At 41.6% G+C, this 26,284-nt stretch overlaps 4 protein-coding genes across 6 annotated transcripts; 2 read left to right on the top strand and 2 right to left on the bottom strand.

The window, feature by feature from the left end:
- The first annotated feature begins 2,362 nt into the window (after positions 1 to 2,362).
- LOC121626992 (butyrophilin subfamily 3 member A2-like) lies at positions 2,363 to 4,853 on the top strand. Its single transcript, XM_041965751.1, has 3 exons — positions 2,363 to 2,471; positions 4,041 to 4,382; positions 4,549 to 4,853. Exons 1-3 carry the CDS (start codon positions 2,363 to 2,365, stop codon positions 4,851 to 4,853), a joined length of 756 nt encoding a protein of 251 aa, XP_041821685.1.
- Positions 4,854 to 5,282: 429 nt separating this feature from the next.
- On the bottom strand, positions 5,283 to 10,937 carry LOC121626347 (low affinity immunoglobulin gamma Fc region receptor II-a-like). Of its 2 annotated transcripts, none has more exons than XM_041964812.1 (8): positions 10,807 to 10,937; positions 10,540 to 10,623; positions 10,147 to 10,410; positions 9,581 to 9,826; positions 9,030 to 9,167; positions 8,816 to 8,863; positions 8,254 to 8,328; positions 5,283 to 6,502 (listed from the first exon to the last, which is right to left on the bottom strand). In XM_041964812.1, exons 1-8 carry the CDS (start codon positions 10,835 to 10,837, stop codon positions 6,495 to 6,497), a joined length of 894 nt encoding a protein of 297 aa, XP_041820746.1. In that variant the 5' UTR covers positions 10,838 to 10,937; the 3' UTR covers positions 5,283 to 6,494. The 2 variants fall into 2 exon arrangements, with proteins under 2 accessions (XP_041820746.1, XP_041820747.1); XM_041964813.1 differs by having other exon boundaries at positions 10,147 to 10,404.
- A 1,894-nt stretch (positions 10,938 to 12,831) lies between these two features.
- Positions 12,832 to 15,989, top strand: LOC121626338 (butyrophilin subfamily 3 member A2-like). The gene is made up of 5 exons (XM_041964795.1): positions 12,832 to 12,943; positions 14,043 to 14,384; positions 14,608 to 14,883; positions 14,987 to 15,106; positions 15,448 to 15,989. Exons 1-5 carry the CDS (start codon positions 12,847 to 12,849, stop codon positions 15,915 to 15,917), a joined length of 1,305 nt encoding a protein of 434 aa, XP_041820729.1. The 5' UTR covers positions 12,832 to 12,846; the 3' UTR covers positions 15,918 to 15,989.
- A 4,258-nt stretch (positions 15,990 to 20,247) lies between these two features.
- On the bottom strand, positions 20,248 to 26,202 carry LOC121626339 (butyrophilin subfamily 3 member A2-like). Of its 2 annotated transcripts, XM_041964797.1 has the most exons (6): positions 26,069 to 26,202; positions 25,355 to 25,460; positions 23,829 to 24,170; positions 21,459 to 21,734; positions 21,236 to 21,355; positions 20,248 to 20,894 (listed from the first exon to the last, which is right to left on the bottom strand). In XM_041964797.1, exons 2-6 carry the CDS (start codon positions 25,449 to 25,451, stop codon positions 20,425 to 20,427), a joined length of 1,305 nt encoding a protein of 434 aa, XP_041820731.1. In that variant the 5' UTR covers positions 25,452 to 25,460; positions 26,069 to 26,202; the 3' UTR covers positions 20,248 to 20,424. The 2 variants fall into 2 exon arrangements, with proteins under 2 accessions (XP_041820731.1, XP_041820732.1); XM_041964798.1 differs by lacking the exon at positions 26,069 to 26,202 and having other exon boundaries at positions 25,355 to 25,466.
- Positions 26,203 to 26,284: the final 82 nt, after the last annotated feature.

The raw sequence follows: 26,284 nt of genomic DNA, 5'->3' as shown, positions 1-26,284 counted from the left end.
ATAACAGCTGAAGATAATAATAATAATACAATACTTCTTATCACGACTGTTTGCTTTTGATATTTTATTACTATGTATATAATTTTTTACTGCTGCTATTTCGATATTTTATTATATATAGTTTGTTCTTACAGTCACGGTACACTTTATTTTCACTGCCATTTGCTTTTGATATTCTTATTTTGACATTCATTTGCATTTGATATTCCTTTTGTGCAATACTTTTACTACTGTTTACTATTTGGCTATTTATTATTTTGTTATGTATATAATCTTTTTACTGCTCGCTATTTTTATATTTTATTATGTATAGTTTGTTCTTTATAGTCTTATTTTCACTTATTTCACTGTGTGTAATGCTGCTGCTGCACTGCAATTTCCCAGCTTGGGATAAATAAAGTCTATCTATCTATCTATCTATCTGTCTATCTGTCTGTCTGTCTGTCTGTCTGTCTGTCTATCTATCTATCTATCTATCTATCTATGTCATTAGTTGTTATCAGTTGTTTGAATAAAAACAAAAAGGTCAACCTCGTTGTGCCTCTGGACAAAAAGTCAGCATGTTTATCAAGTCATTCAGATTCATCATCAGGGGAAAATGAATGTCTGTAGACAATTTCAAGCCAATTCATCCAGAATCTGTTGAGATATTTCAGTCTGGACCACAATGATGGACAGACATTACCAACCCTGGAGCTATGCCACTGTAAGACTTGATTCTGATTGGCTGGAAGGTAGATGAAGCAGCGCACCTTTGACACAGGTGTTTCCAGGTTAGCACGGCCTAGCTAAAGAAGTTTAAGGCAGGATTATTCTTGTGACCACCAACAGCAAAATGGATAAACGGCGTATCTGAGACCAGACAGTTCAAAAATGTAATTTAGCGGGATGCAGTTCTCTTTTCTGATTGGTTGATTATCTTAAAGCAATTAAAAAAATCTTGTTTTCTCTGTTGGTTTCAAAACTTCTCAGGGTTAAAACACTTCCAGCACATCCTTGTGAACTCCTCCATGTTTAGCTAACTGCTGCTAACAGACACTAACAGAGGATCAGAAACCAAATTTAGTTCTAAAATTAGAATATTAAATTAAATTTTTAAATTGATGACACAACATTTTGTTAGCGAATGGCCGAGTTTGTGTGTTCAGTGGTCGTAATGGTTTGTGTGGAGGCAAACAGCCGCCATCATCCATCACCAACTTGTCAGGTATTGTCCCTGAGTGGGGATCTATGGGTAATCTCCCTGTAGCTGCTTCACTGGACTTTCAGTCCTGTAAAACACCCAGAGAAACCTGTGGTTCTCTTGGCTCCATCACCTTTTTTGTTGCTGTTGGTGTCATATAATGGCCGCTTGTTTCATTTTCAACACACATACTCAAACGCACATTCGCACACATTTGATTGACAGTCCTGCTGGGCCCCCCCGCAGTGCATCATTCACAGTATTTGAAAAACACTTTCTTCCACACAGAAAGCTTTTCCACACATTTCAATAAAACATGTCGCATACAGTTAGACATACAAACAGCTGATATCGGCCTTTTACTGGAATTAGTGCACTAAATAATATTTTGAAATGTTCCTTTAATATTCAAATGTTGCAACACAATATGCCCATGATGCAGTTTTGACCGTTTTAAAATTGTTTTTGAAATTGTAGGTAGAAACTACCAGCAGAGACTTTATTACAGGCAGTCATACAGTGAGCCTCTTGTTAAAGATTAAAAGAAAGCAGGACACGTGATTTTACTGGACTTTGACTGGAGAGGTTCGCGGTCTACAATCAAGCTGCCTGAACCAGACAACAGGTAGGCTGAAACAATATTTCTTTTTTAATTCAATATGATTAGAAATCGTAATCATGTGAGCCCAAGGAAAGTGTAGTCCAAAGGCGGTTGACTAGACTTTAAGTTCTGTTTTCTCCAGAAATAATGCAGGATTGTCCTTGTTGTCCTTGTTACAAGTTGTTCTATTAATATGAAAGTTTGATCCTGATGTGGCTAAAAGGCAATCATAGGCGTCTGCTTCTCATTGTTTGACTACATATTTAAATTGATATTTGTCATTATTTATTGTCTTTGCAATAAATTTATTATTAAAATAGCCCAAATCCTGTCAGTCAGTGTATTGTGGATTAAAATTGAAGTACAGTACCAAGTGAAGCCAGGTGTCAAGAAACGAAGTATTAACTGGATGTGATGATAAAAACACATATTAGTCTAAACATGTACAATATATCTTTAAAACTTGTTTTCAGTATTACTCATTTTTGTTATTTTGCACAAATGCAACTAAAATGTGTCTTTTCTTTTCTTGGGATTAACATTTTTCAGCTACTTCAGTTCAATTTCAAAACTCTAGGATGCCTCGTCTGAAAGATGGGGGGTCCTCGAAACCTGGACTGGGTGCCGTCTACTCTTTGGTTTTCCATCACACTGTGGTCTTTCTGTTCCTAACACATCATTGTGGAGGTAAAGACGTCAGTAACACCTTTCAAAATCTCAAATCACTGAACTAGTCACCCTAACCCATTTATACAGACAGGTAGCAACAACAATAGACAGCCGGGCTCCGTTCACGACTGAATCTGATTTTAATATTTACCATATTTTCCGCACTATAAGGTGCAGCTAAAAGCCTTTAATTTTCTCAAAAACCGACAGTGCACCTTATAATCCGCGCCCTTTAAATTGATCAATATTGGTTAATTATGCCGATCGTAGTCAGGGGGCGTGGCTGAACTAACGGCGGTATTCCACTCTCTGCGTGCCGTCATCCTTTTACTGGCGCGTGCAGTCAGCTGTCAACCTGAATAATAAAATGACTATTTCACTGAACAATTAAAAAATATAAATATATGTTAAATAATAGGCAATTAAAATATTAATCAAACGTGGTTAATGTGATTTCTGCTCCTGAACCTCAGTGCACAGCGTCTGCACATCAGCGCTGTGCGCCGTCACCTGCATCTTTACGCAGGATCAGCTGTCATCTGTGAGCGCACGCGGTGTGTTTCAAAACGAACGAACTAAAATAAAATACATTTTAAATAAATGCTCATTAATTATTTTCAGGAGCATCAGAGGGATGAAAGAACCGCATGCGGCTCCGGAGCCGTGGGTTGCCGACCCCTGATCGAGTGGATGCATAACGCAACCCCAGACACCACGGGATGGTAGTTTCTTTCTATGCGCCTTATAATGCAGTGCGCCCTATATATGAAAAACGTTTTAAAATAGGCCATACATTGAAGATGCGCGTTATAGTGTGGAAAATACGGTAAATATTAAAATCAGATTCAGTCGCCCGGCTGTCTATTGTTGTTGCTACCTGTCTGTATGTGAACGAGTGCATTAAATTGTGCGCACGATATAGTTTTTTTTCTTCATGACACTTAGGGGCTCCGTAGTGAACACTAGTTCCCGTCTCGAGTTTCTGCTGCCTCCCTTCTACCAGATTTGGTATCAAAGTAACATAGTTTATATTACAGGTACATGTGTATGAGCTGAGTTTCATCAGGAGGATGAGGGTATGGTGGTGCAGTGACAGCTAGAAGAGAAGAGCAACAGACCATTGTTCAAGCCATCTTTGTAGCAACAATATTTTAAGCCAAAACCTGACTTTTCCTCATCCGAAACCTAACCAGACCTTAACCAGAGCTTTGTAAATGTAAAACTGACTGTTGAAATTGAAATTTTGAACGTAAAGAAATGTTGGTTTCCAGAGAGAGACAATGCCAACATTTATTTTAGTGATTTTGTTGAGCCCAAAATGGCTTTGGCTTTAGAAAATCCTGTGGGACACCACAGGGTACAATTCTAGGAGCTATTTTACTTTCCTCCTGCATTTTTTTTTGGGTGTAATCACTATACACCCAATTGTATCATTTATTTTGCACCACATTACTTAAAGGGTTTCTTAATCCTCTGAAGCTGACACATTGAACTCATTTCTGGTCGTTTATCCTGACTTAAAACAATATCCAATACATCACACATTTGTGTTTCTCAAGTAAGGACCACATGTACATTTTGTTCCAGGTCAGGTTCAGGTGCTCAGCCCATCGCAGCCAGTTGTGGCAACAGCTGGTGATGACATCATTTTACCATGCCACCTGGAACCCGCTATGGATGCCTCTGACCAGACTGTGGAGTGGACGAGACCTGACCTGAACCCTAGATTTGTCCATGTGTGGCGTGACGGTGTGGAACTGAAGACTAAAAAACATCCGTCGTACGTAGGGAGGACGTCATTGTCCACCGACAAACTCAAACATGGAGACATTTCACTGAGACTTCAGGAAGTGGAACGCTCCGATGAGGGAACGTACAGATGCTTCGTTCCCACACTGAACAGAGAATCTTCTGTTGAGCTTGTAGTTGGTGAGGAGATAAACTAAACTGGCTTTATAGAGCTGAACCTCAAAGTTAATCAGTGCAACCCATTATTTTCGACCGGAAAGACCAGATGTTTTGACCTCACTGGTAGCTTAATTATCCCAGCTGGTCCATAATTTTCCAAAAACTTCCTTCTTCTCTTTATCATCAGGTGCTGCATCATCACTTATTGTCAGCTTAACGAGGACAGAGAATGATGAAGACAGTGGTGGAGCGGTTTTGCAGTGTGAGTCCAAAGGCTGGTATCCAAAACCTGAGGTGTTCTGGCTGGACTCTGAGGGAAACCTCCTCCCTGCTGGACCTGCAGAGGCAGTCAGAGGTCCTGATGGCCTCTATACTGTCAGCAGCAGAGTGACTGTGGAGAAGAGACACAACAACACCTTCACCTGTAGAGTCCACCACAAGAACATCAACCAGACCACAGAGACACACATCCCTGCTCCAGGTGGAAAATGAGTTCGACATTTATATGTTGGCTGTTTTAGTTCTAGTTGTTGATGTTCTCTGTTTTATGATCACAGATGAATTCTTCGGTGTCGCTCACATCATCTTCATCAGCTTGGCTGTGGTTTTCACAGTTATTCTTGCAGTTGTCTTTGTTGTGTGGACATGGAGACGGAAACAGAGGAGTAAGTCTGGCATTGATTAGTATACTCTACCTTTGTCCGCCTTGATTTTACACTGTTTCTGTCTCTGCGTTACAACAGGCAAGAACCTTCTGACAGAAAAAACAAGGAGGACAAGCAACGATGTGGAACTTCAATCACTCACACACACAGACATGAAGGATTTGGATGAGGAAAAAGCAAACCTTGATGCACAGTTAAATACAGTAGAGAAAGAACGAAAAGATCTGCTGTGGGTGGTTAACTGTTTAATGGAACGCAAAAAGGACCTGGAGGACCGAATAGATCTACTCACAGCGCAAATACATGAGGTAACAAAACAGGAAATGGAAGTAAAACAGAAAGATGAAAATAATACCAGACACTCACAAGAGAAACAGAATGAAAAACGGCATCTGGACGCCACGAAAAATCTTGATGTGGTGAAGAAAGAACTTGAGAAGAAAAAGCAGGACACAGTCACAGGTTTAGATTCAACATTGCACGGAGTTACTATAGTGACAGAGAAGAAGAAAGAGTTAGATAATCTGAAGGAGCGAATCAGTAAACAACTGGAGGAGATAGAGGAGCAAAAGAACCTCCAGTCAGACTGTCCAGAGACATAACGCTGTTACAACCATGTCAGTCACTATAATAATGGTCACCACTGGGTGGCAGCACTGTGCTGAAAATGTTTTTCAGCCATCCCAGTCGTTATTCAGGTTCGAATGGATTGTTTGTCTGTTATAAAGTGTTTTGTTTTATGTCTTACCAGAAATCATGTCCAACACAAGCATTACAGCAACTTCAGTGTCTTATTGTCGCAGTCACAAAGTTTACCATTGTTGTTCTTTTAAAGGCTTTTTTAGAGATGATTGTCTTCTTTCTTTGAGTTGTTTTTGTTGTAATGTACAAATTTTTAAATGCCAACCTTTTTATACTTATTTCACTCAACCTCACCATTTGTGGGAAAGGTCCTGTGTTAACAATATGTTGACGGTGTATAACAATAATGGTCAAAGCAGGTCAGCATCACATCAGCATCAGCCGCAGCGTGTGACCACAGAGGTCACAGCGAGTGCAGTTAGAGGCGGCGGCAGCAGCTCTGACCTTGCAAACAGAGACTTCACTCGTGTGAACAGAGAAGAGAGAAAAACGTGGTTTAACTGGAGGGAACTGATACCTCCTGACAGACACCGATGCTGTGAGTTAGCTGAAACTCTCACTTAAGAATCAACTCATTCACTCGTCTTTATACACCTTCGGCTGTTTCTCCGTGGATCTCTTATGAGCATGGAAATGACTGATGCTTTTATGTACTCTGATAGAACTTTCATTCTTCAAGGGGTCAACAGATTAAAATAGTTTAAAAGTACAAAATGTGTGTTTTCATTCATTCAGGAAGGCAGCAGATTACTGAGTAATGATTCAACGACTTCCTCCTTTGCAGACATTACAGTTTTCCTTCCTCTGCAGTCAGGCGTCTCTGCTCTCAGTAGCCTGCAAGACAAACAAGATACAGAGACGCCAGCTGTCACTGAGGTTGAAACATCGCTCGTTTGTGCTCATGCATTTGAACTTGAAAAACCTTAATTTTATAAGATCAATTAAGATGCGCCCTCATCAATAAGACAAGCTCCCCTTTCTCCACCACTTCTCTGAATAACAAGACAAAGATTGCACTAAAACAGAGCAAAGAGAAACTGCAGGCCAGAATTCGATTCGACTGAATAATAGAAGTGATTCTCTTGTGTTAAACGTCCGCTGCTACCTGCACAGGGAAATGGCGTCCCTGAGCAGATGGATGTTATTGTGATGTAAAAAGTGCTCAGAGAGGTTGCCAGACTGTATAAATACAGTCCATTTACCATTCCTGGGTCTGTTTTGAAGACAAAGATGTTTATTTACTTAAAACCTTAAATCTATGCAACCCGAAATGACTGTGAAGTCTCTTCGTTGTGCTGTAAGTGAACTGGCTGGACCACAGCGGCAGCCGGGATTTTAAATGTACCGAGATCACGAGTCCAAAACCTCCACTCGAAAAAAATGATCAGATACCTAAAGAGTCCATTTGTGATAATTATTGACATTATTTGATTATCTTCATGTTTACTATTAATTTATCTAATTACTGTTAAATTATATTACAAATGTATTTCCTAACATGAAAGGCTAAATGCTGTTTGAAAGCATTCTTTATGCTGTCAGGAATCTAATTCCGGTTAACAAATGTATTTATTCACTGACATGAAAGTAGCCAAATTCAAGTAAAATGCATATTGAGTCCAAAAATATTGGAATCAGTCAATAAAATATCTTTCAGTTGTGACTTCAGCGCCCTCTGTGATGGAGTTATGGACTTGGAACAGCTGATAAACTGCTGTTTTTTTGCGTTTTCTCTCCGGTTAAAACACATCTTAGCGACCTGAAATCCCAGCAGGTCTGATAGACAGTTTATGAGAGCCAGGGACAAACATAATGACACAAGTGGACAATTATTTATGGCTGGTTGTGTCTGGTCGTGTCCTGACGTTTACATGTGGGGTACCACAGGGCTCAATTATTGGCCCATTTCTTTTCTGAGACATGACATCCACAGCTTTGATTGTACAAATTCATATTAAAGTCTTTTGATTTTGAAAATAATATTGCAGTGACAATGATAAATTGTTTCTGTTGCATCAGTTCACAGTTTGCACAGATACTTTTAGTGTCTTGCCTGTTATTCGCTGTAATGCAGGTGCACCTAGAATAAAATATACAAGAGAAAATAAATACATGACTGTTCAGTCTTGACCACCCGCCAAGTGAGGCTGTGGTGTGGCTTTAAGTACTTGGTATCGTGGTAAAAATAAGCATAGCGTGTGCTTTGTCGTGTGGTATTTTCATGGTGGCCCCTGGAGTCGCGGACAGCAGTGAAGTGAGGGCCCGTCTACCTTTTTCTGTCTGTGGGTTTCTCGTGTGGTTTTAGTTTGAGCTGCTAAAAAAGAAGCTCAAACTATCACAAGAGCCTAAAAAAGCCTAAATACACACAGACTGATGCAGTTTCAAAATGAATGAACTAAATACTCTAAGTGTCAGAATAGAAGACGGTGGTTCTCGCCGTTTTCTGTGTGTGACACCAGAACAATGTCTGTTCCCAAGCAGCGCTGCAAACTTCTGATCAAACCGAGGAACATATTTTCATTCAGCCTGTTTGTACCTCACTGGAGGTGTTGCAGTCTGAGTTTCTCTGTGTCAGGTGTAATTACCTGTTATCTCCCTGGGCCTGGTGACCACAGCATATGTCGCCTCTAAGGGAACAGCGATTCGGGCCTGTCCAGACACTGAAACAAAACACTTTGCAGATAAGCAGCGAGCAGGTAGGCAGACAAAAATGTACGAAAATAAAAAGCTGAATGAATTTCCAAAGCAAATTTGCAGATTCAGACATTCAGTCTTGAATGAATCTGAATCTTAATGTTTCGCTTCACATCTTAGAGCAGTGGCGTGCACAGACTTTTTGAAGGGCAGGGGCGAAAAGGAAAAAAAGGGCACATATAGCGTGTCCTCGCCACTGAAGAGGACACTTTAGTACGCATTTTGGCGTCCAAGAGGGCACTTTAGCATGCGTTTTGGCTCCCAGGGGGCACTTTAGCATGCGTTTTGGCTCCCAGGGGACACTTTAGCGTGCGGCCATCATGTGAGTCATTAGGGTCACATGAGTCATGGTTTGAACGGGTGTTAGCCTCCCTGGGGGGCGATCTCAGGACTGACTGAATTCCAAGATGCCAAACAACACAAATATGTTTAAAGGAGGCTGGTGTTCCTCACCTTCTCGTGGAGAAGAAGAAGGCTGGAAGGAGGAAGAGGTTGTCGCACCTGTTTGAATGAAAAAACAAGAAAACAAAGTGAGTTAAGAGTGTGACGGCGCTCAGGAACCACCAGGACAGCGTTGGTGCTCACAGGTTTGCAGAACTAACATTCTACAATGAAGAGGCCACTTTCTGTGTCAATGATTCAGTTTCTTTATTCTTATGGTCTCTACCTCTGATGACTGACTGATGTTTCCTAAATCGCCAAAACACCACCAACAGCAGCAGAGCCAGAACACTGAGACCAATGTAGAGCAGCACAGAGAGCTGAGGGGCATGATGGGAGGAAGGCGGAGGCTCTTCTTCATGAGCTGCCGGACAGATAATGACATATGAGACACGATCCGAATGCATAAAATAAATGCTTCAGGATATCAATATGTTCAGATTAAACAGATTCTGTACAATGACTGCGTCCATTTCCTGTGAAAATGGACATTTCTGGACTTTGTCAGCATCAGATCTCAGTCATCAGATGAAACAGCATCATTTTTCAGAGCAGAAGGTTGAAAACACATCAGACTCAGGCCACAGGCTTGAAAAGCTTCAACATGTTTGGAACTAATCTCGACTGTGACTCATCCTCAGCCGGACGGCAGAGCAGGTTCAGATCAGTCAGAGGCTGGAAGACTTCTGTCAAGCTGTCCAACATGGAGCTGGACATCGCCAAGGTACAGAGCAAGACTGAAACTCTTTGATTCCTGTTGAAACACTGATGTGTCACCTCTGACAGTCAGCCGGCTCTCTGGTGATCCTCCAACTCCAGAGATGCTGCACTTGTAGAGTCCTTCATCCGACGTGGAGACACTGTGGAGGGTCATCTCTCCTGTAGAGCTGCGCTCCATGAAGCGGCCATCTTTGAAGAATTCAGCCGTGGGGTTGGAGGAAATTGTCCTGTTTCTGCAGCGCAGAGTCACAGCGTCTCCGTCCATCACAGGAAGGACAGGACTGTCCAGGATCACAGGACCATCTGAACAACGAACAGCACGCATCTTTCAGGAGAAAAGAGGCTAACAGAACATCTTTCCACTCGACAGGATGCACCTGGAACAAAACTGGCCAATGTGACGGATGTTTACTGTTGCGTTAAGAACTGTAGGACAGGGACAATTTTTCATCCAAATGTGACGCCAATGTAGATGCAGATACTTAATTATATTATAAAGGACATATAATGTAACATATTGGACAAATAAATCAATTGATCCTCAAACTGAGATCTCCAGGCTAAAACTGTGATGACTTTTCCTGAATGTGTTTGTGTCAAAAAGCATTTTATGACTTTCATACCAGTCACAGTGATGTTGACAGAGTGGCTTCTCTTTCGTCCCATTTCACACCAGTATTCTCCACTGTCAACGGCTGGAATAGCGTTTTTAATTTTGCAGGGTCCTGTTGACGTCAGCCAGTTTGGAGAACATGCTTTAACAACTCCTCTGCTCTTCTTCATCACTCTCCATCCGGTCAGTCCCTGCAGCCCCTCACAGCTGAAAACTATGGGCTCGTATTGAAAGAGCTGCTGTCTGTTTGGATCGACCCGAGGAAAAGCTTCGTCTGCGACAGAGACACAAAGAATGAGACGACGACATCACATGAAATGCAACGTGGTTTAAAGCGCGTGTGTTATCATGAATGAACTTCATCACACTGTGAAGTGTGGCTGATTCTCTAACTGCTGCTCACCAGCTGTTTGGGAAGAACTGGAGTCAACTTGTGCGACCAGCAGCAACAACACAGTCATCAGCGGGGAGACGAGAGAGCCGTCCACTGCGTCAGATGGGACATATAACATATATAACATAACTGGAACATTTCTAACATAACCAACATGGAACCTGTGTAATATCTGATCCGTCTGTGAGCAGATCGCAGCACTCTATATTATCTGTACCATCGAGTCTTATTTCACAATGGTTGAGTCCACACGTTTGAGACAGAGTCAGTACTCACACAGTCTGATGCAGAGAGCTGTGGCCTCCATGTTGTCTCGCTGCTGACTGTCTGAACATCAGGCTGGATTTGAAGCATCGCGTCAGATCTGTCATCTGCTCCTCCTCTTCCTGTTTCTCCTCTGCTGCCTGAGGAAGCAGCAGGTGTCTGAGAGGCAGAGATGCTTTGGCTTTCAAAAAGTCCAATCTCAACAGGGGGCGCCAGAGAAGCTGATTTTTTACAGCATGTGACTTGGCAAACAGGAAGTGTGTGTGCGTGTGTGTGTCTGTGTGTGTGAGCTGGGTCTGTGGTCATGTGGCTTCAGGCCAATCACAGTCTCAGGGAAGGTTTTCAGGCTCATATAGAAGCATCTTCACCCAAAATGCAAATATTTTATACTTTCAGTGCTCTAAATATATGTTGCAAGAGTCTTCAAAATGTAAAATACGATAAGACAAACCAAAAAAAAAAAATCAAATATAATAATTAAATAAATAATTACATTTTTTTTATTAATAAAGGGAGAGCATTGAGATGCATTATAGAATCATATATATAAGAGATTTGGAAAATGCAGAAGAAGAAGAAATATATGTAAAAGTTGTCATTCATGCCTCCTGCTCATAAACTTTTATGATAAAAAATCTCAATGCTTCTCTTTTTCCTGAGAAAACTGAGGTCGTTGGCTGGACTTCATCACTTCTCTGTCAGGAATGAATGATAATAAAGACAAGACAGGATCCTTTAATGAAGCTCCTGTGTTCAGCGGTTCACTCTTTCAGGGAACGAGACGTCTCTCTGGTGGAAATGTTACCGCCTGAACAACACTTCTCATTTTGCAGGAATCGAGTCCTTCGTGTCTTTCAATTGGTGGGCTGATAAAAGACACGAGATCTGCCGGAGGACAAAGACAATCCAGCAGACAGGTCGTGGATCATGAGGGGTTTGAATACAGGGGAACTGATTGTGAAACTGGCAGGAAACAGAAGCAAGACAGAAAGTAGATTCACAGAAATGCATAAGGAGGCTGCTACGAAACACACAAACAGGCTGTGGGAAAATGAAAGTTTAACACACACACACACACACACACACACACACAGCTAACTGACCTTTGGCATCAGTAAGTCTTGACTGATCTGAAGCTGCTCTGATTGGCTCCTCTCCTGTGTTCAGTGCATGAACGTGAACTCATTCTGTTTCTCATTGTCTCATTGATCAGTGCGAGAGTGCTGCACACATGAAGCCGCGACATGTTATCTAAATTACAGGGCCGGGCTGAATTGTTTGTTGGATCTGAGGGCGAGGTCGACTTTGACCGCGCAGCCTACTTTCACTCTGAGCTCAGGCCGCTCGTCGACACACACAAACACGACAGGTACGTAGAAATTTAACACGAAACACTACTGTTTTCCTCCCCGTCGACTGTTTCAGCGAATGCTCGGAGCCTGTTTCTAGAGTGAACGTCAAACTGTCGACAGTCTTCTTCTGAAAACTCATTTCACAGCGATCAGCGAGCTTTGTCGCTCCGCGCACATGAAATGAGGTCAACGTCTCTGCTAACATTTGGTAAAGTTTGTGCACAAAGAACTTTAATACGTGGAGTCAGAAGTGGTTTACAAATTATTATGAATGATTATAATCATGAATACATGGATAGAAATAAAATGGTCATGTAACTGAGCCATAATGTACGTGGGAATAACAGATAGAAAACACCTGTGGAATGATCCAAACAGGTGTTTTTGGAGCGTTCCACATCTTTCCCAGTCTTTAGTTATTTCAACGTGTTTGAAACGTGTTGCTGCATCAGATTCAGAATCAGCAGATATTTACAAAAACCAATGAAGCTGATGAGCTCAAACAGTAAATATATTGACTTTGTGTTGTTTTCAGGTGAGTCAACACACGGCGCCCCAACTGTTTTAGAAATTGTTAGAAAATGTGTTTAATTGAGTGACGGTAATCTGGGACCAATCACAGCATTCTGAGAGATTTTTTTACATTGAACTGGTCTGACATGTTTTAGTGTTGATTCATTTTCATTTCCAGAACTGCAGGATGATTCACATGAAGTTCAGGCTCGTCTTGAAACTTCAGCTCGGTGTCCTCTTGCATCGGAGCGTGGTCCTCCTTCTCCTCCTGCACTCCTGTGGAGGTACATCACACACAAACAGTCCTTCACACTGAATATTCATACGTTAAATAAGACCAAAGGCTACCGAATATTTTATAAATGCAACCCCTTCCTCAGACAAGAACGTCGAGATTAAACGAGTCTCCAAATAATAGCAGTTCACAGTTGTGCTCTCTGATCAGATGTTTTCACCCCATTCTTATAGTCTGACAAGCCTTTGGTCTTAGCAGAACTGGTTTAACAGATGGCAACAGGAGAACAGCTGTCTGCAATAAAACTTGATGATGTCCTGTTCTCAGGAACTTACAGTTAGGTGTGATAACATCAGGTCATTTACTTTGGCACCCTGGAGGTTATTTGCAGTAGGTTACAACAGCTAATCCACCAGGACATCCTCTCGTCAATACAACAGTAAAAAAGCTAAGACTACAGATCAACTATATAAACTAGGAAAACAAAACAGAAAAGTATAGAAACATGTAAAAATTCCATCACACGCTGTTGAACTGACACATCTGAGTCAGTGCTTTAACTTTTTCTCTCTTCTCTGTTGCTGTTAGGTTTCAATACATTTTGCATGATGCAGATACACTATGTTGCCAAAAGCATTTGCTCACCCATCTAAATAATTGAAATCAATTAAAATCAATCAATCCCCCTCGTGGCCCAAATGTTGAAAAACGCGTGTTAAAGTGCCCTCTTGGACGCCAAAACGCGTGCTAAAGTGCCCTCACAAAGCAAGGTCCATAAAGACATGGATGAGAGAGTCTGGTGTGGATGAACTTGACAGGCCTGCACAGAGTCCTGACCTCAACCCAACAGGGGTTGAATTAGAGCAGAGACTGAGAGCCAGGCCTTCTCGTCCAACATCAGTGTGTGACCTCACAAATGCAATTCTGGAAGAACGGTCAAACTTTCCATAAACACACTCCTAAACCTTGTGGAAAGCCTTCCCAGAGGAGGTGAAGCTGTTATAGCTGCAAAATGTTAAACCCTATGGATTAAGAATGAGACGTCACTTAAATTCATATGCGAGTCAAGGCAGGTGAGCCTAGTGTAAGTTTACAAGAAGAAGCAAACACAGTAACCAGATGAGGTTTATTTTATTTTGTTTCATCAGGTCAGTCTCAGGTGACGGACACATCTCAGCCATTAGTGTCAACGGTTGGTGATGACATCATTTTACCATGTCACATGGAACCGGCTGTGGATGCCAGCGACCTGACTGTGGAGTGGGCCAGATCTGACCTTGATCCCACATTTGTCCATCTGAGGCGAGACGGTGAGGAGCTTCTGCCTGAGGAGCACCCACTGTACAGGGGGAGGACATCCCTGTCCATCAACAAACTGAAGTGTGGAGACGTTTCACTGAAACTCTCCAAGGTGAAACTCTCTGATGAGGGAACATACAGATGCCGCGTTCCCCCATCCAGTGCAGAATCTGTGGTAAAGCTTTCTGTAGGTAAGTTGGCATTAATCTATTATACACCTAAAAAAGCTCTAATCATCCAGGAAAGGTGTAAATACAATATCAGGTGTGCACGTACCTCTTCTAGTCAGGTGCTCAGGTGAGAACCAGGAGATGGTCTTTGTTCTTCAGAGTTCAGATGAAGAGTCTCACGTCTCATTTAGATGAGAGTTACATTACATGAAAACATTTTTTGCCATTTTCTCCTCTCTGTTAGGTTCTGTCTCCTCACCTGAAATCAAGATTTCCAAAGTCAGCAACGGGGTGAAGTTAGAGTGTAAATCTGAAGGCTGGTATCCACAGCCTGAGGTGTTCTGGCTGGACGCTGAGGGAAAACTCCTCCCTGCTGAACCTGCAGAGGCAGTCAGAGGTCCTGATGGTCTCTATACTGTCAGCAGCAGAGTGACTGTGGAGAAGAGACACAACACCTTCACCTGTAGAGTCCACCAGAAGAACATCAGCCAGACCAGAGAGACACACATCCACGTTCCAGGTTGAAAAACGGTTTATGACTTGTTGATGGTGTCACTTCATTAGTTACAGAAAGTTGAAGTCTAGTTTTTTGAACACTTCTGTCGTGTGTTTCATGGTTTCAGTCGATCTCTTTATGGTCCAGTCCAGTTCTTCTGTTCGCATCTCCATCTGCTCGGCCGTGTGCTTCCTGTTTATTGTCGCCTGTTTCTTTCTTTTGTGGAAAGGGAGACGAGATAAAATCAGTAAGTCACAACTTCATTGTGTTTCTTCCCAAAATTCAGGTTACGTTCACATTTCTCTCAAGGCTATTTAAACATTAATCATGATCAGAGTGAAGGTCTGAGGGGGCTAACACCCTCCTGGCATGATCTCAACCTCCACATCAGTACAGTCTGTTGGTTATTGTCCTCTTACATCATGGCCACTTACCTTCAAATTAAAAGTATTTGAAATCATTTTGATCTCACATTTCTGTTTTAAAGATGATAAAAACATGGTTCCTGAGCCTCATAATCTCTGCTGAGGATGAAACAGGAAGAGGTTTGAACTTCAAACTAAACACACACCTCTTCTGTCCACACAGAGACAGAAAGAAGCAGACTGGCAGAAAATGAGAAGAAGTATCTGGAAAAGGTGAAGGCAAAACTTCTCGAGGAGTCACAGAAGAATGAGAGAGAATCACAACATGTACGAGAGGTGATTGAAGTCCTGACGGAGCAGAAGGAGAATCTGAAGAACCAGAGAGAGAAACTGATCTCACTACAGAAGGAGGACCTGATACAGGAAGCAGAGCTCGAGCAGAAGCGGAGAGATAACAAAATGTTTAGGTCAGACATTTCAACACAGATTGAAAACACCAAACAGAGAGCAACAGAACATGTAGAACTGTTGAAGAACACAGAGACACAACTAGAGACAACAGAGGATCTGATTATTAGAATGAAAGAAAGGAAGGCAGAGCTAGACAAGGACCAGGAGCAAATAAAGAAACACCTGGAAGAGACAGAAAGACAGATAGAAGAGATTCAGAGGAAACCAAAGACAGAGCAGTGAGAGAGAAGAGGAGAGACATGATCCATCAGCCAATGAGCCTCGACGATCGTTTGACTTCAAAATCACACAACCGACAAAGATTTAGAAATCTTTTGCTGTATTTGTTGTAATTTCTTGTGAGGCTTTTCTTCACTTTGTGCAGCACCTGTGATTCAATAATCCTCAATGATTTATGGTACTTTATGTCTGTATTTGCCAAGAGGTTTTTTTTTAATATTCTTTGAAGTATTTCAGTCTAAATCAGGGTTTACTCAATTTAATTTTATGTTGTTATTAATAAATAAGGATATTCTTCTATGTGAAGACACTGATCATGTTGATGATTTCTCACAACAAATATCAACAATGATTTAACAAGATAGGAAACAGATAAATATCAATATGCAACACTTTATTTCTGTATTTTCTTTAAGTGCGAGTGTTTTTCAAATTGAACTTTTTCAAATGATCACTTCTCCAACAGTCCCAGGAAATCACAACGTCCCGTTTTCACTAACCACAAACATTTTTTAACAAATCATGAATTACTTTGCTACATGTTTGTACAAATAATAAATCATGTAAAACACAAAAATTGAATAAAAAACTTCAAATTTTTAAATAAATCTGACTCGTCACACTGGATGCTAAACCGCCTGGATCAGATCACGGCCCAGCTGGACGGCCGAGTTCCCCCCAGACACTCTTCTTACCGTTGTAGTTGCCCCCAGTTGGGCATTGGGAGAGTGGAGGATACATCGGTTGCATATTTCTCGTCTTCAAGTACAGTTTTAGCAATTAGCATCATTGCTTCTTTGACAACCTCCCCGTCTGAAAGGCCTTCATCATGAAAATATGTTTTCTTTCTTTTTTCTTCTTTCTTTTTGGGGGTCAGTCATCTCCTCATTTGCACCCGCTAGCTTGTTCCCACCATGTTTGCATGATCTCCATGGTTACATCCTATTTCCCAAGAAAACCACGTAAGGATAGAAGAAACAAGGAAACATGTTTTAGGAGAATAGAGACGTCCTTTCCTCTGAAGCGTCACGTGAAGCGACGTCTGTTTCTGATGACGCGGCACAGCTGGAGCTGCTGCGTTTACCGTTATATTCACACCCCCACCTCCCCCCGCCCTCGATATATTTACATTTTATACTTATACTTATTTTATACTTTATACTTATTAGAAAAAGTCTCCAGCACTAGCAAATAAATATGAAACACTTTTATTAACACAGATGAGAATTAATGAGTTCATTCTTGGCTGGACGTCTCTTCCAGGTGAACAGGTGGTCACTTTCTGACCTGAACTTTATCAGCCTCGCTGTGTCTTCTGTCCTGTTCAATGAGACGATTTCAGATCTGTCAGTGAAGAGAAACCTACCAGCCATGAAACACATGATTTCACTCAGATAACAAGCAGAACAAGTGACGAGAGGCCGAAGTGTTTGGTTTATATATCTGTGACAGTTGTCAAACTGCTGTGGTCTATATGATCAAATATGCTCCACACGTGCTCGGAGGCTGCTGTTCGTGAGATTTATAGCTTAACCAAACAGGTTGTGGATAAAATAAATTTAAATACAACATTACACTTAAACAGTTTCTCTGCCGCCTCCTTCAAATGTGCCAGCTGTGGGGGCGGAGTCCTCATACTGTTCAGTTGAAAGTAGGATGTACTCATGGGTCCTCGCTCATGGCTCCTCTGAGATCCCTCCTCACTCCTTGGAGCCGCAATATGCCCTTTGGGACGGACCAGAAGTACTTCCGGTTCGAGCAACGTTTTGCTCATGCACACAATACTGACCTTTGAACTATAGTAGGTCAGAGTTCATTTATAGTAAACTTTAAAAAAAATATATATTGTCATTTCCAGTTGACATGTCATTTAAACAAGAATAGCAACTAAAAAAAAATTAACTGTTAAGTGGTGCTTTTTGAGCTATTTTTAGCTCATGTGGTCCTTAGGGGCGACCGTACTGTTTGCTGCTGCTGCTTTAAATGCATAGTTTAAAATGGCTATTTGATTTTTAGCATTTATTTTTTGTTGCCACTCACTGAGTTGTGCCCTCAGATTGGAGTAAACGTCGCCCTCTGGTGGAAAAGCTGCTCCACTGCACAAAAAAACTTGGTTGTTTTTGCTGATGACTTTTGACAAATATAGATTTTTTTTAAAAAAATATCTTTTTATAATAACTGAATGTGTGTTTCTTTTTGTTTTGCAACTTGTTTTTGGAGGTGTGTGTATAACTAAATATATGGGGCTAACTAAATAAATGAGTGAATAAACCTTCATCAAGATTACTGTCCGAGACATTTTGCTTCTTAGAGACACTTTCCATATGGAAAATCACTGGAGTTCAATAATGATACAATAACTCTAAAAATGTCTTTATTTGACTTCTGAGAATCTTTTATTCACGATACAAAAAAAAGTAAATTATAGACCTTTAGAAAGCCATGTTGCACAATTCTTTCAGGAAGTCTCCATCAATGTCATAAAAATGGGAGGGGGCAAAGGACACAAATGCCCATAAATGAACATGCTGACAAAAACAGGTCTTAATATACAGAAAAAAAAGACAAGCAGATGTTTATAGCTAATGATCTAAGAAACAGAGAAAGCTAAAACAAACACTGGATCTCTGTGATACACAAAGAGACAAACAGGAAGTCATGATGCTGAAAGAAACATCGAAAAATCTGATGTGTCAGAAAACTTTGAAACTTTGAAACATAGCGGATTCCTTGATAAACAGAAATGTCTTGTTGTTGCCCGTTGTTGTTGGTTCAAAGTAGTTCAGTTTGACAGTTGCCTTTGCATGCTTTACATCAGGGATGTCAAAGTCAAAATACACCGAGGGCCAAAGAAACAGATTTGCTACGAGCCGAGGACCGGACTGGTTCAATGGTTATTAAACATATTTTAATGATTGCACATAGCCTATTTAACTAAGATCTAACACAATGTATATTATTTAATGATTAAATTAACAATCCAATATTTTCTTATGGCTCTGTCAGTAATTAAGGGAAAACATTTTCAACAGGCAAGTTGAGTTCAACTGAAAAATAAATCTAAATAAATAAATAAATTAAAATACAAAAATCTATAGGACACAGCCAAAACAATACTTTCCTTTTTGGGGAGTGGGTACCTGAAAGTTAACATCTGTTCTGGCTGCTGATGAATATCGCGGGCTACCGTTGCATTGTGTGGAATGTAGTATTGGTGCGTGCAAAACACCAACGGGTGGCTGCGGCCAGTTCTAATACTAATCAAATATTATCCGGGGGGCCGCATATAATTCATTTGCGGGCCGCATCCGGCCCGCGGGCCTTGACTTTGACATATGTGCTTTACATAGATATTTCTGCGTAACTCTGACTTTCCCACAGTGAAGCAGCAACAGCAGAGACGTCATTTAAATGGTTAAAATAGTTAAGATGAGGTAAGTATGACAGGAATCTCTCTGTGAAGAACGACAGAGAAAACTCACAAAGGCTGTGCATGAGACACAGAGAGGTTTTAGATAAAAATAATAAAACTTTATTAATCCCCAGCAGAGGAAATTTGGGGATTACAGCAGCAGGTAATAGCATAATAGAAAGAAAAATAGCAACAGAGACAGAGAAAAACATTGCTGCAATAAGTTTGGAAAAATAGACATTAAAATATACTGCCAGTGCACATTGAATACTGCTGCCACAAGAGTACAAAATGTATGACGCCTTCAGACTAATAACAATAATAAATAGTGTTCATGCTATTGCAGAGAAGAAGAAAAAAATAGAATAGAGAGAGAAAGAAAGAGAGAGAGAGAGAGAGAGAGAGAGAGAGAGAGTATCTCTAAGAAGCAACATGTCTTGGACAGTAATCTTGATAAAGTTTATATATTGTTTAGCTATTCACACACACACACACACACACACACACACACACACACCTCCAAAAACAAGTTACAAAACACGATATGACTGATGAATAAAAAAAGATTTATAGCACAAAATGATCTGAAATTTAAGAGGCAAAAGTTATTTATCACAAAATAAATCCCAAAATATGCTAAAAGAGAAACATGTTCAGTTATTATAAAAAAGACATTTTAAAAAATCCATATTTGTCAAAAGTCATCAGCAAAAAAAACTGAAAAAGTTTTCTGTGCAGTGGAGCATCTTTTCCACCAGAGGGCGATGTTTACTCCAATCCAAACTCGGTGAGTGGCGAGAAAAAATAAAATCATGATAAAAATCAATAAGCCATTTTAAACTATGTGCATTTAGACTGAAAGACTTCAAAGAGTATTTTAAAAAAAACCTCAAGTTGCAAATACAGACATAAAGAACCATAAATCATTGAGGATTATTGAATCACAGGTGCTGCACAAAGTGTCAGTGAAGAAAAGCCTCACATGAAATTACAACAAATACGGCAAAAGATTTCTAAATGTTTGTCAGTTGTGTGATTTTGAAGTCAAACGATCGTCGAGGCTCATTGGCTGATGGATCATGTCTCTCCTCTTCTCTCTCACTGCTCTGTCTTTGGTTTCCTCTGAATCTCTTCTATCTGTCTTTCTGTCTCTTCCAGGTGTTTCTTTATTTGCTCCTGGTCCTTGTCTAGCTCTGCCTTCCTTTCTTTCATTCTAATAATCAGATCCTCTGTTGTCTCTAGTTGTGTCTCTGTGTTCTTCAACAGTTCTACATGTTCTGTTGCTCTCTGTTTGGTGTTTTCAATCTGTGTTGAAATGTCTGACCTAAACATTTTGTTATCTCTCCGCTTCTGCTCGAGCTCTGCTTCCTGTATCAGGTCCTCCTTCTGTAGTGAGATCAGTTTCTCTCTCTGGTTCTTCAGATTCTCCTTCTGCTCCGTCAGGACTTCAATCACCTCTCGTACATGTTGTGATTCTCTCTCATTCTTCTGTGACTCCTCGAGAAGTTTTGCCTTCACCTTTTCCAGATACTTCTTCTCATTTTCTGCCAGTCTGCTTCTTTCTGTCTCTGTGTGGACAGAAGAGGTGTGTGTTTAGTTTGAAGTTCAAACCTCTTCCTGTTTCATCCTCAGCAGAGATTATGAGGCTCAGGAACCATGTTTTTATCATCTTTAAACCAGAAATGTGAGATCAAAATGATTTCAAATACTTTTAATTTGAGGGTAAGTGGCCATGATGTAAGAGGACAATAACCAACAGACTGTACTGATGTGGAGGTTGAGATCATGCCAGGAGGTTGTTAGCCCCCTCAGACCTTCACTCTGATCATGATTAATGTTGAAGTAGCCTTGAGATGAATGTGAACGTAACCTGAATTTTGGGAAGAAACACAATGAAGTTGTCACTTACTGATTTTTGTTTGTCTCCCTTTCCACAAAAGAAAGAAACAGGCGACAATAAACAGGAAGCACACAGCCGAGCAGATGGAGATGCGAACAGAAGAACTGGACTGGACCATAAAGAGATCAACTGAAACCATGAAACACACGACAGAAGTGTTTAAAAAACTAGACTTCAACTTTCTGTAACTAATGAAGTGACACCATCAACAAATCATAAACCGTTTTTCAACCTGGAACGTGGATGTGTGTCTCTCTGGTCTGGCTGATGTTCCTCTGGTGGACTCTACAGGTGAAGGTGTTGTGTCTCTTCTCCACAGTCACTCTGCTGCTGACAGCATAGAGACCATCAGGACCTCTGACTGCCTTTGCAGGTTCAGCAGGTAGGAGTTTTCCCTCAGCGTCCAGCCAGTACACCTCAGGCTGTGGATACCAGCCTTCAGATTTACACTCTAACTTCACCCCGTTGCTGACTTTGGAAATCTTGATTTCAGGTGAGGAGACAGAACCTAACAGAGAGGAGAAAATGGCAAAAAAATGTTTTAATTTAAAGTTGCTACAAGAATGAAAATGCAGAAATACTGCAGTGAACTTGATGATTCAAAGACAGCTTAGACATTGCACCTAACATAGTCTACAAACCTTTTCAGCTGAAACATCATTTCCTTCGTAGTAAATGTCTGTTTGAGCTTTATGAAAACTTGTCATGTCTCGTCGTGTCTCTTAATGTGTTTTGTTCACTGCGTCAAGTCTTGTTATGCACTTCCTGTTTTATTGTGAAACCCTAACTGTCCTCTCGTTTCAGACCATTGATTTCCTGGTGTCCTTCCTGCCTGTCTTGCGTCCTTGCTAAATCTTACCTTGCTATAGTGAATCTTGTTGCCTAGTTTTAGCCTTGTGCCTTTTGTTTGCTACTTTTGATACCAAGCGTTTTTGTTTTTGCCTTGTTCATGATCAGAGTCCTTTTGTTATTAAATACAGCCTGTGAACTTTAATTTTCCTTGGTGTTTTGTGTTCTTGCATTTGAGTCCTAAATCCCTCCCTTCTTTCTTGATCCTGTGCAACCTGCACTTCAAACACTTATTCGAACATCATCTTTACGTCAAAGCTGAGAAGTGTGAGTTCCACAGGAAAAGAGTCTCGTTTCTGGGGTATGTGATCACCGAAAATCACATCCAGATGGATCTGGAGAAGGTGGGTGCTGTGGGTAATTGGCCGGTTCCCACGAACCGAAAGAAACTGCAGCAGTTTTTGGGTTTCACCAATTTTTATCAAAAATTCATCAGGAACTTTAGTACTGTTGCTGCTCCCCTCCATACTCTCCATCCTCTGAATCAGTGTTTCAGTGGTCCCCAGACACAGACACCGCCTTCCAGCATCTGAAGACGGCTTTCACCGCTGCACCCGTGCTCACGGTGCCAGACCCATAACAACAGTTTGTGGTAAAGGAGGAAGCATCTAATGAGGAAGTGGGAGCAGTGCTTTCCCAGCGAAATGCACAGGATAACAAGCTTCACCCATGCACCTACTTGTCACGTAAGTTGCCACCAGCAGAAAGAAAATATGATGTGGGTAACCGAGAACTGTTAGCAATTAGGATGGCTTTAGAGGAATGGCACCACTGGTTGGAGGGGGCCGAAGAACCTTTTCTAGTGTGGACAGATCATAAAAACCTTGGATATATCATGATGCCGAAAACACTTAATGTCCAACAGGCCCGATGGGCACTGTTTTTTAGTCAGTTCCGGTTCACCCTTTTATTCAGACCCGAAGTCTGTTGCAGGAACAAGGTGTCCAGACAAAACCCCATGGGATTCCTGCAACCCCTGGACATCCCCCAGAGGCCATGGACTTACCTCTCATTTGACTTTGTGACCGGACTTCCCATCTCTCGAGGTAATACCACCATTCTCACAGTTGTTTCTCACAGATTCTCAAAAATGACACATTTCATTGCCCTACCCAAGTTGCCTTCAGCCAAGGACAGGACTGAGGTGCTGATCAAAGAAGTTTTTCATATTCATGGTCTCCCTAAGGATATTGTATCAGACAGAGGTCCACAGTTCATCTCTATGTTTTGGAGAGAGTTTTGCAGGATGCTGAGGGCTACAGTGAGCATAACATCTGGATACCAGATTGTCTTGTGTTCCCTGTCTAGCATCATTGCTAAATCTTGCCTTGCCATAGTGAATCTTGTTGCCTAGTGTTGTCCTTTTGACAGCCTTGTGCCTTTTGTTTACTACTTTTGATACCAAGCATTGTTGTTTTTGCCTTGTTCATGATCAGAGTCATTTTGTTATTAAATACAGCCTGTGAGCTTTAACTTTTCTTGGTGTTTTGTGTTCTTGCATTTGATCCCTTGAGCCCATGGGCGTGTTAGAACTCTGTTTGAACCCTAATGGCACAAGTAACAATGCAAGAGCACAACTATGGCCAACCTGACATCCGAATTCATCTGAACTCTGAAGAACAAAGACCATCTCCTGGTTCTCACCTGAGCACCTGACTAGAAGAGGTACGTGCACACCTGTAGATATTGTATTTACACCTTTCCTGGATGATTAGAGCTTTTTTAGGTGTATAATGGATTAATGCCAACTCACCTACAGAAAGCTTTACCACAGATTCTGCACTGGATGGGGGAACGCGGCATCTGTATGTTCCCTCATCAGAGAGTTTCACCTTGGAGAGTTTCAGTGAAACGTCTCCACACTTCAGTTTGCTGATGGACAGTGATGTCCTCCCCCTGTACAGTGGATGCTCCTTTGGCAGAAGCTCCACACCGTCTCGCCTCAGATGGACAAATCTGGGATCAAGGTCAGATCTGGCCCACTCCACAGTCAGGTCGCTGGCATCCACAGCCGGTTCCATGTGACATGGTAAAATGACGTCATCACCAACCGTTGACACTAATGGCTGAGATGTGTCCGTCACCTGAGACTGACCTGATGAAACAAAATAAAATAAACCTCATCTGGTTACTGTGTTTGCTTCTTGTTGTAAACTTACACTAGGCTCACCTGCCTTGACTCGTATATGAATTTAAGTGACGTCTCATTCTTAATCCATAGGGTTTAACATTTTGCAGCTATGACAGCTTCACCTCCTCTGGGAAGGCTTTCCACAAGGTTTAGGAGTGTGTTTATGGAAAGTTTGACCGTTCTTCCAGAACTGCATTGGTGAGGTCACACACTGATGTTGGACGAGAAGGCCTGGCTCCCAGTCTCAGCTCTAATTCAACCCCTGTTGGGTTGAGGTCAGGACTCTGTGCAGGCCTGTCATCCACACCAGACTCTCTCATCCATGTCTTTATGGACCTTGCTTTGTGCACTGGTGCACAGTCATGTTGGAACAGGAAGGGGCCATCCCCAAACTGTTCCCACAAAGTTGGGAGCATGAAATTGTCCAAAATCTCTTGGTATGCTGAAGCACTCAGAGTTCCTTTCAGTGGAACTAAGGGGCCGAGCCCAGCTTGTTTAAAACAACCCCACCCCATAATCTCCCCTCCACCAAATTTTACTCTTTACACAAGTCAGACAAGTATCGTTCTCCTGGCAACCGCCAAACCCAGACTTGTCCATCAGATCGCCAGATGGTGAGCGTGACTCGTCACTCCAGAGGCCGTGTCTCCACTGCTCTGGAGTCCAGCGGCGGCGTGCTTTACACCACTGCATCCGACGCTTTGCATTGCACTTGGTGATGTACGGCTTGGATGCAGCGGCTCGGCCATGGAAACCCATTCCATGAAGCTAACCGTAAATTCCTGAGAACAGGACATCCTCCAGTTTTATTGGAATGCAATGGAAGTCTTCAATCAAAACACAAAACAATTATTAAAGCTAACTGGCGCCACATGCAGCCAGGAAATTAAACACAAGCTAGCAAGAGTCATCAGACTCTGGTACATGAATGAATCCGTCCAGCTCCTGAGCGGATCTTTGCTGGTCTTTGGGGTTTTGGCTGCAGATTTTGGGATTTACTTTAAAATAACGTGGTGATTATTTGGAGACTTGTTTAATCTCGATGTTCTTGTCTGAGGACGGGGTTGCATTTATAAAATATTCGGTAGCCTTTGGTCTTATTTAACGTATGAATATTCAGTGTGAAGGACTGTTTGTGTGTGATGTACCTCCACAGGAGTGCAGGAGGAGAAGGAGGACCACGCTCCGATGCAAGAGGTCACCGAGCTGAAGTTTCAAGACGAGCCTGAACTTCATGTGAATCATCCTGCAGTTCTGGAAAAGAAAATGAATCAACACTAAAACATGTCAGACCAGTTCAACGTAAAAAAATCTCTCAGAATGCTGTGATTGGTCCCAGATTACCGTCACTCACTTAAACACATTTTCTAACAATTTCTAAAACAGTTGGGACGCCGTGTGTTGACTGACTGATTCTGAATCTGATGCAGCGTCACGTTTCAAACACGTTGTTACAGGAGCAACTAAAGACTGGGAAAGATGTGGAACGCTCCAATAACACCTGTTTGGATCATTCCACAGGTGTTTTCTATCTGTTATTCCCACGTACATTATGGCTCAGTTACATGGCCGTCTTATTTCTATCCATGTATTCATGATTATAATCATTAATAATAATTTGTAAACCACTTCTGACTCCACGTATTAAACTTCTTTGTGCACAATCTTCACCAGATGTTAGCAGAGACGTTGACCTCATTTCGTGTTAGCGGAGCGACAAAGCTCGCTGATCGCTGCGAAATGAGTCTGCAGAAGAAGACTGTCGACAGTTTGACGTTCAATCTAGAAACAGGCTCCGAGCATTCACCGAAACAGTCGACGGGGAGGAAAACAGAAGTGTTCCGTGTTAAATTTCAACGTACCTGTCGTGTTTGTGTGTGTCGACGAGCGGCCTGAGCTCAGAGTGAAAGTAGGCTGCGCGGTCAAAGTCGACCTCGGCCTCAGATCCATCGAACAATTCAGCCCGGCCCTGTAATTTAGATAACATGTCGCGGCTTCATGTGTGCAGCGCTCTCGCACGGATCAATGAGACAATGAGAGACAGAATGAAAGTTCACGTTCATGCACTGAACACAGGA

This window comes from Chelmon rostratus, chromosome 23, assembly GCF_017976325.1.
Source record: "Chelmon rostratus isolate fCheRos1 chromosome 23, fCheRos1.pri, whole genome shotgun sequence".
Taxonomy (NCBI): Eukaryota; Metazoa; Chordata; class Actinopteri; order Chaetodontiformes; family Chaetodontidae; genus Chelmon; species Chelmon rostratus.
Note: the sequence above shows the minus strand (reverse complement) of the source record. Positions and strands in the feature narration are given on the sequence as shown.

Bases quoted from the DNA above. Each gene is read 5' to 3' on its own strand.
- LOC121626992 (XM_041965751.1), top strand. From the start codon at position 2,363: ATGCCTCGTCTGAAAGATGGGGGGTCCTCGAAACCTGGACTGGGTGCC. The intron at 2,472-4,040 runs GTAAAGACGTCA...ATTTTGTTCCAG, and splicing joins CCTAACACATCATTGTGGAG to GTCAGGTTCAGGTGCTCAGC. The intron at 4,383-4,548 runs GTGAGGAGATAA...CTTTATCATCAG, and splicing joins TTCTGTTGAGCTTGTAGTTG to GTGCTGCATCATCACTTATT.
- LOC121626347 (XM_041964812.1), bottom strand. From the start codon at position 10,837: ATGGAGGCCACAGCTCTCTGCATCAGACTGT. The intron at 10,411-10,539 runs GTGAGCAGCAGT...TCTCTGTCGCAG, and splicing joins CAGTTCTTCCCAAACAGCTG to ACGAAGCTTTTCCTCGGGTC. The intron at 8,329-8,815 runs GTGAGGAACACC...GTTTTGTTTCAG, and splicing joins TTCTTCTTCTCCACGAGAAG to TGTCTGGACAGGCCCGAATC.
- LOC121626338 (XM_041964795.1), top strand. From the start codon at position 12,847: ATGATTCACATGAAGTTCAGGCTCGTCTTGAAACTTCAGCTCGGTGTC. The intron at 12,944-14,042 runs GTACATCACACA...TTGTTTCATCAG, and splicing joins CCTCCTGCACTCCTGTGGAG to GTCAGTCTCAGGTGACGGAC. The intron at 14,385-14,607 runs GTAAGTTGGCAT...CCTCTCTGTTAG, and splicing joins TGTGGTAAAGCTTTCTGTAG to GTTCTGTCTCCTCACCTGAA.
- LOC121626339 (XM_041964797.1), bottom strand. From the start codon at position 25,451: ATGATTCACATGAAGTTCAGGCTCGTCTTGAAACTTCAGCTCGGTGAC. The intron at 24,171-25,354 runs GTACATCACACA...TTGTTTCATCAG, and splicing joins CCTCCTGCACTCCTGTGGAG to GTCAGTCTCAGGTGACGGAC. The intron at 21,735-23,828 runs GTGAGTTGGCAT...CCTCTCTGTTAG, and splicing joins TGTGGTAAAGCTTTCTGTAG to GTTCTGTCTCCTCACCTGAA.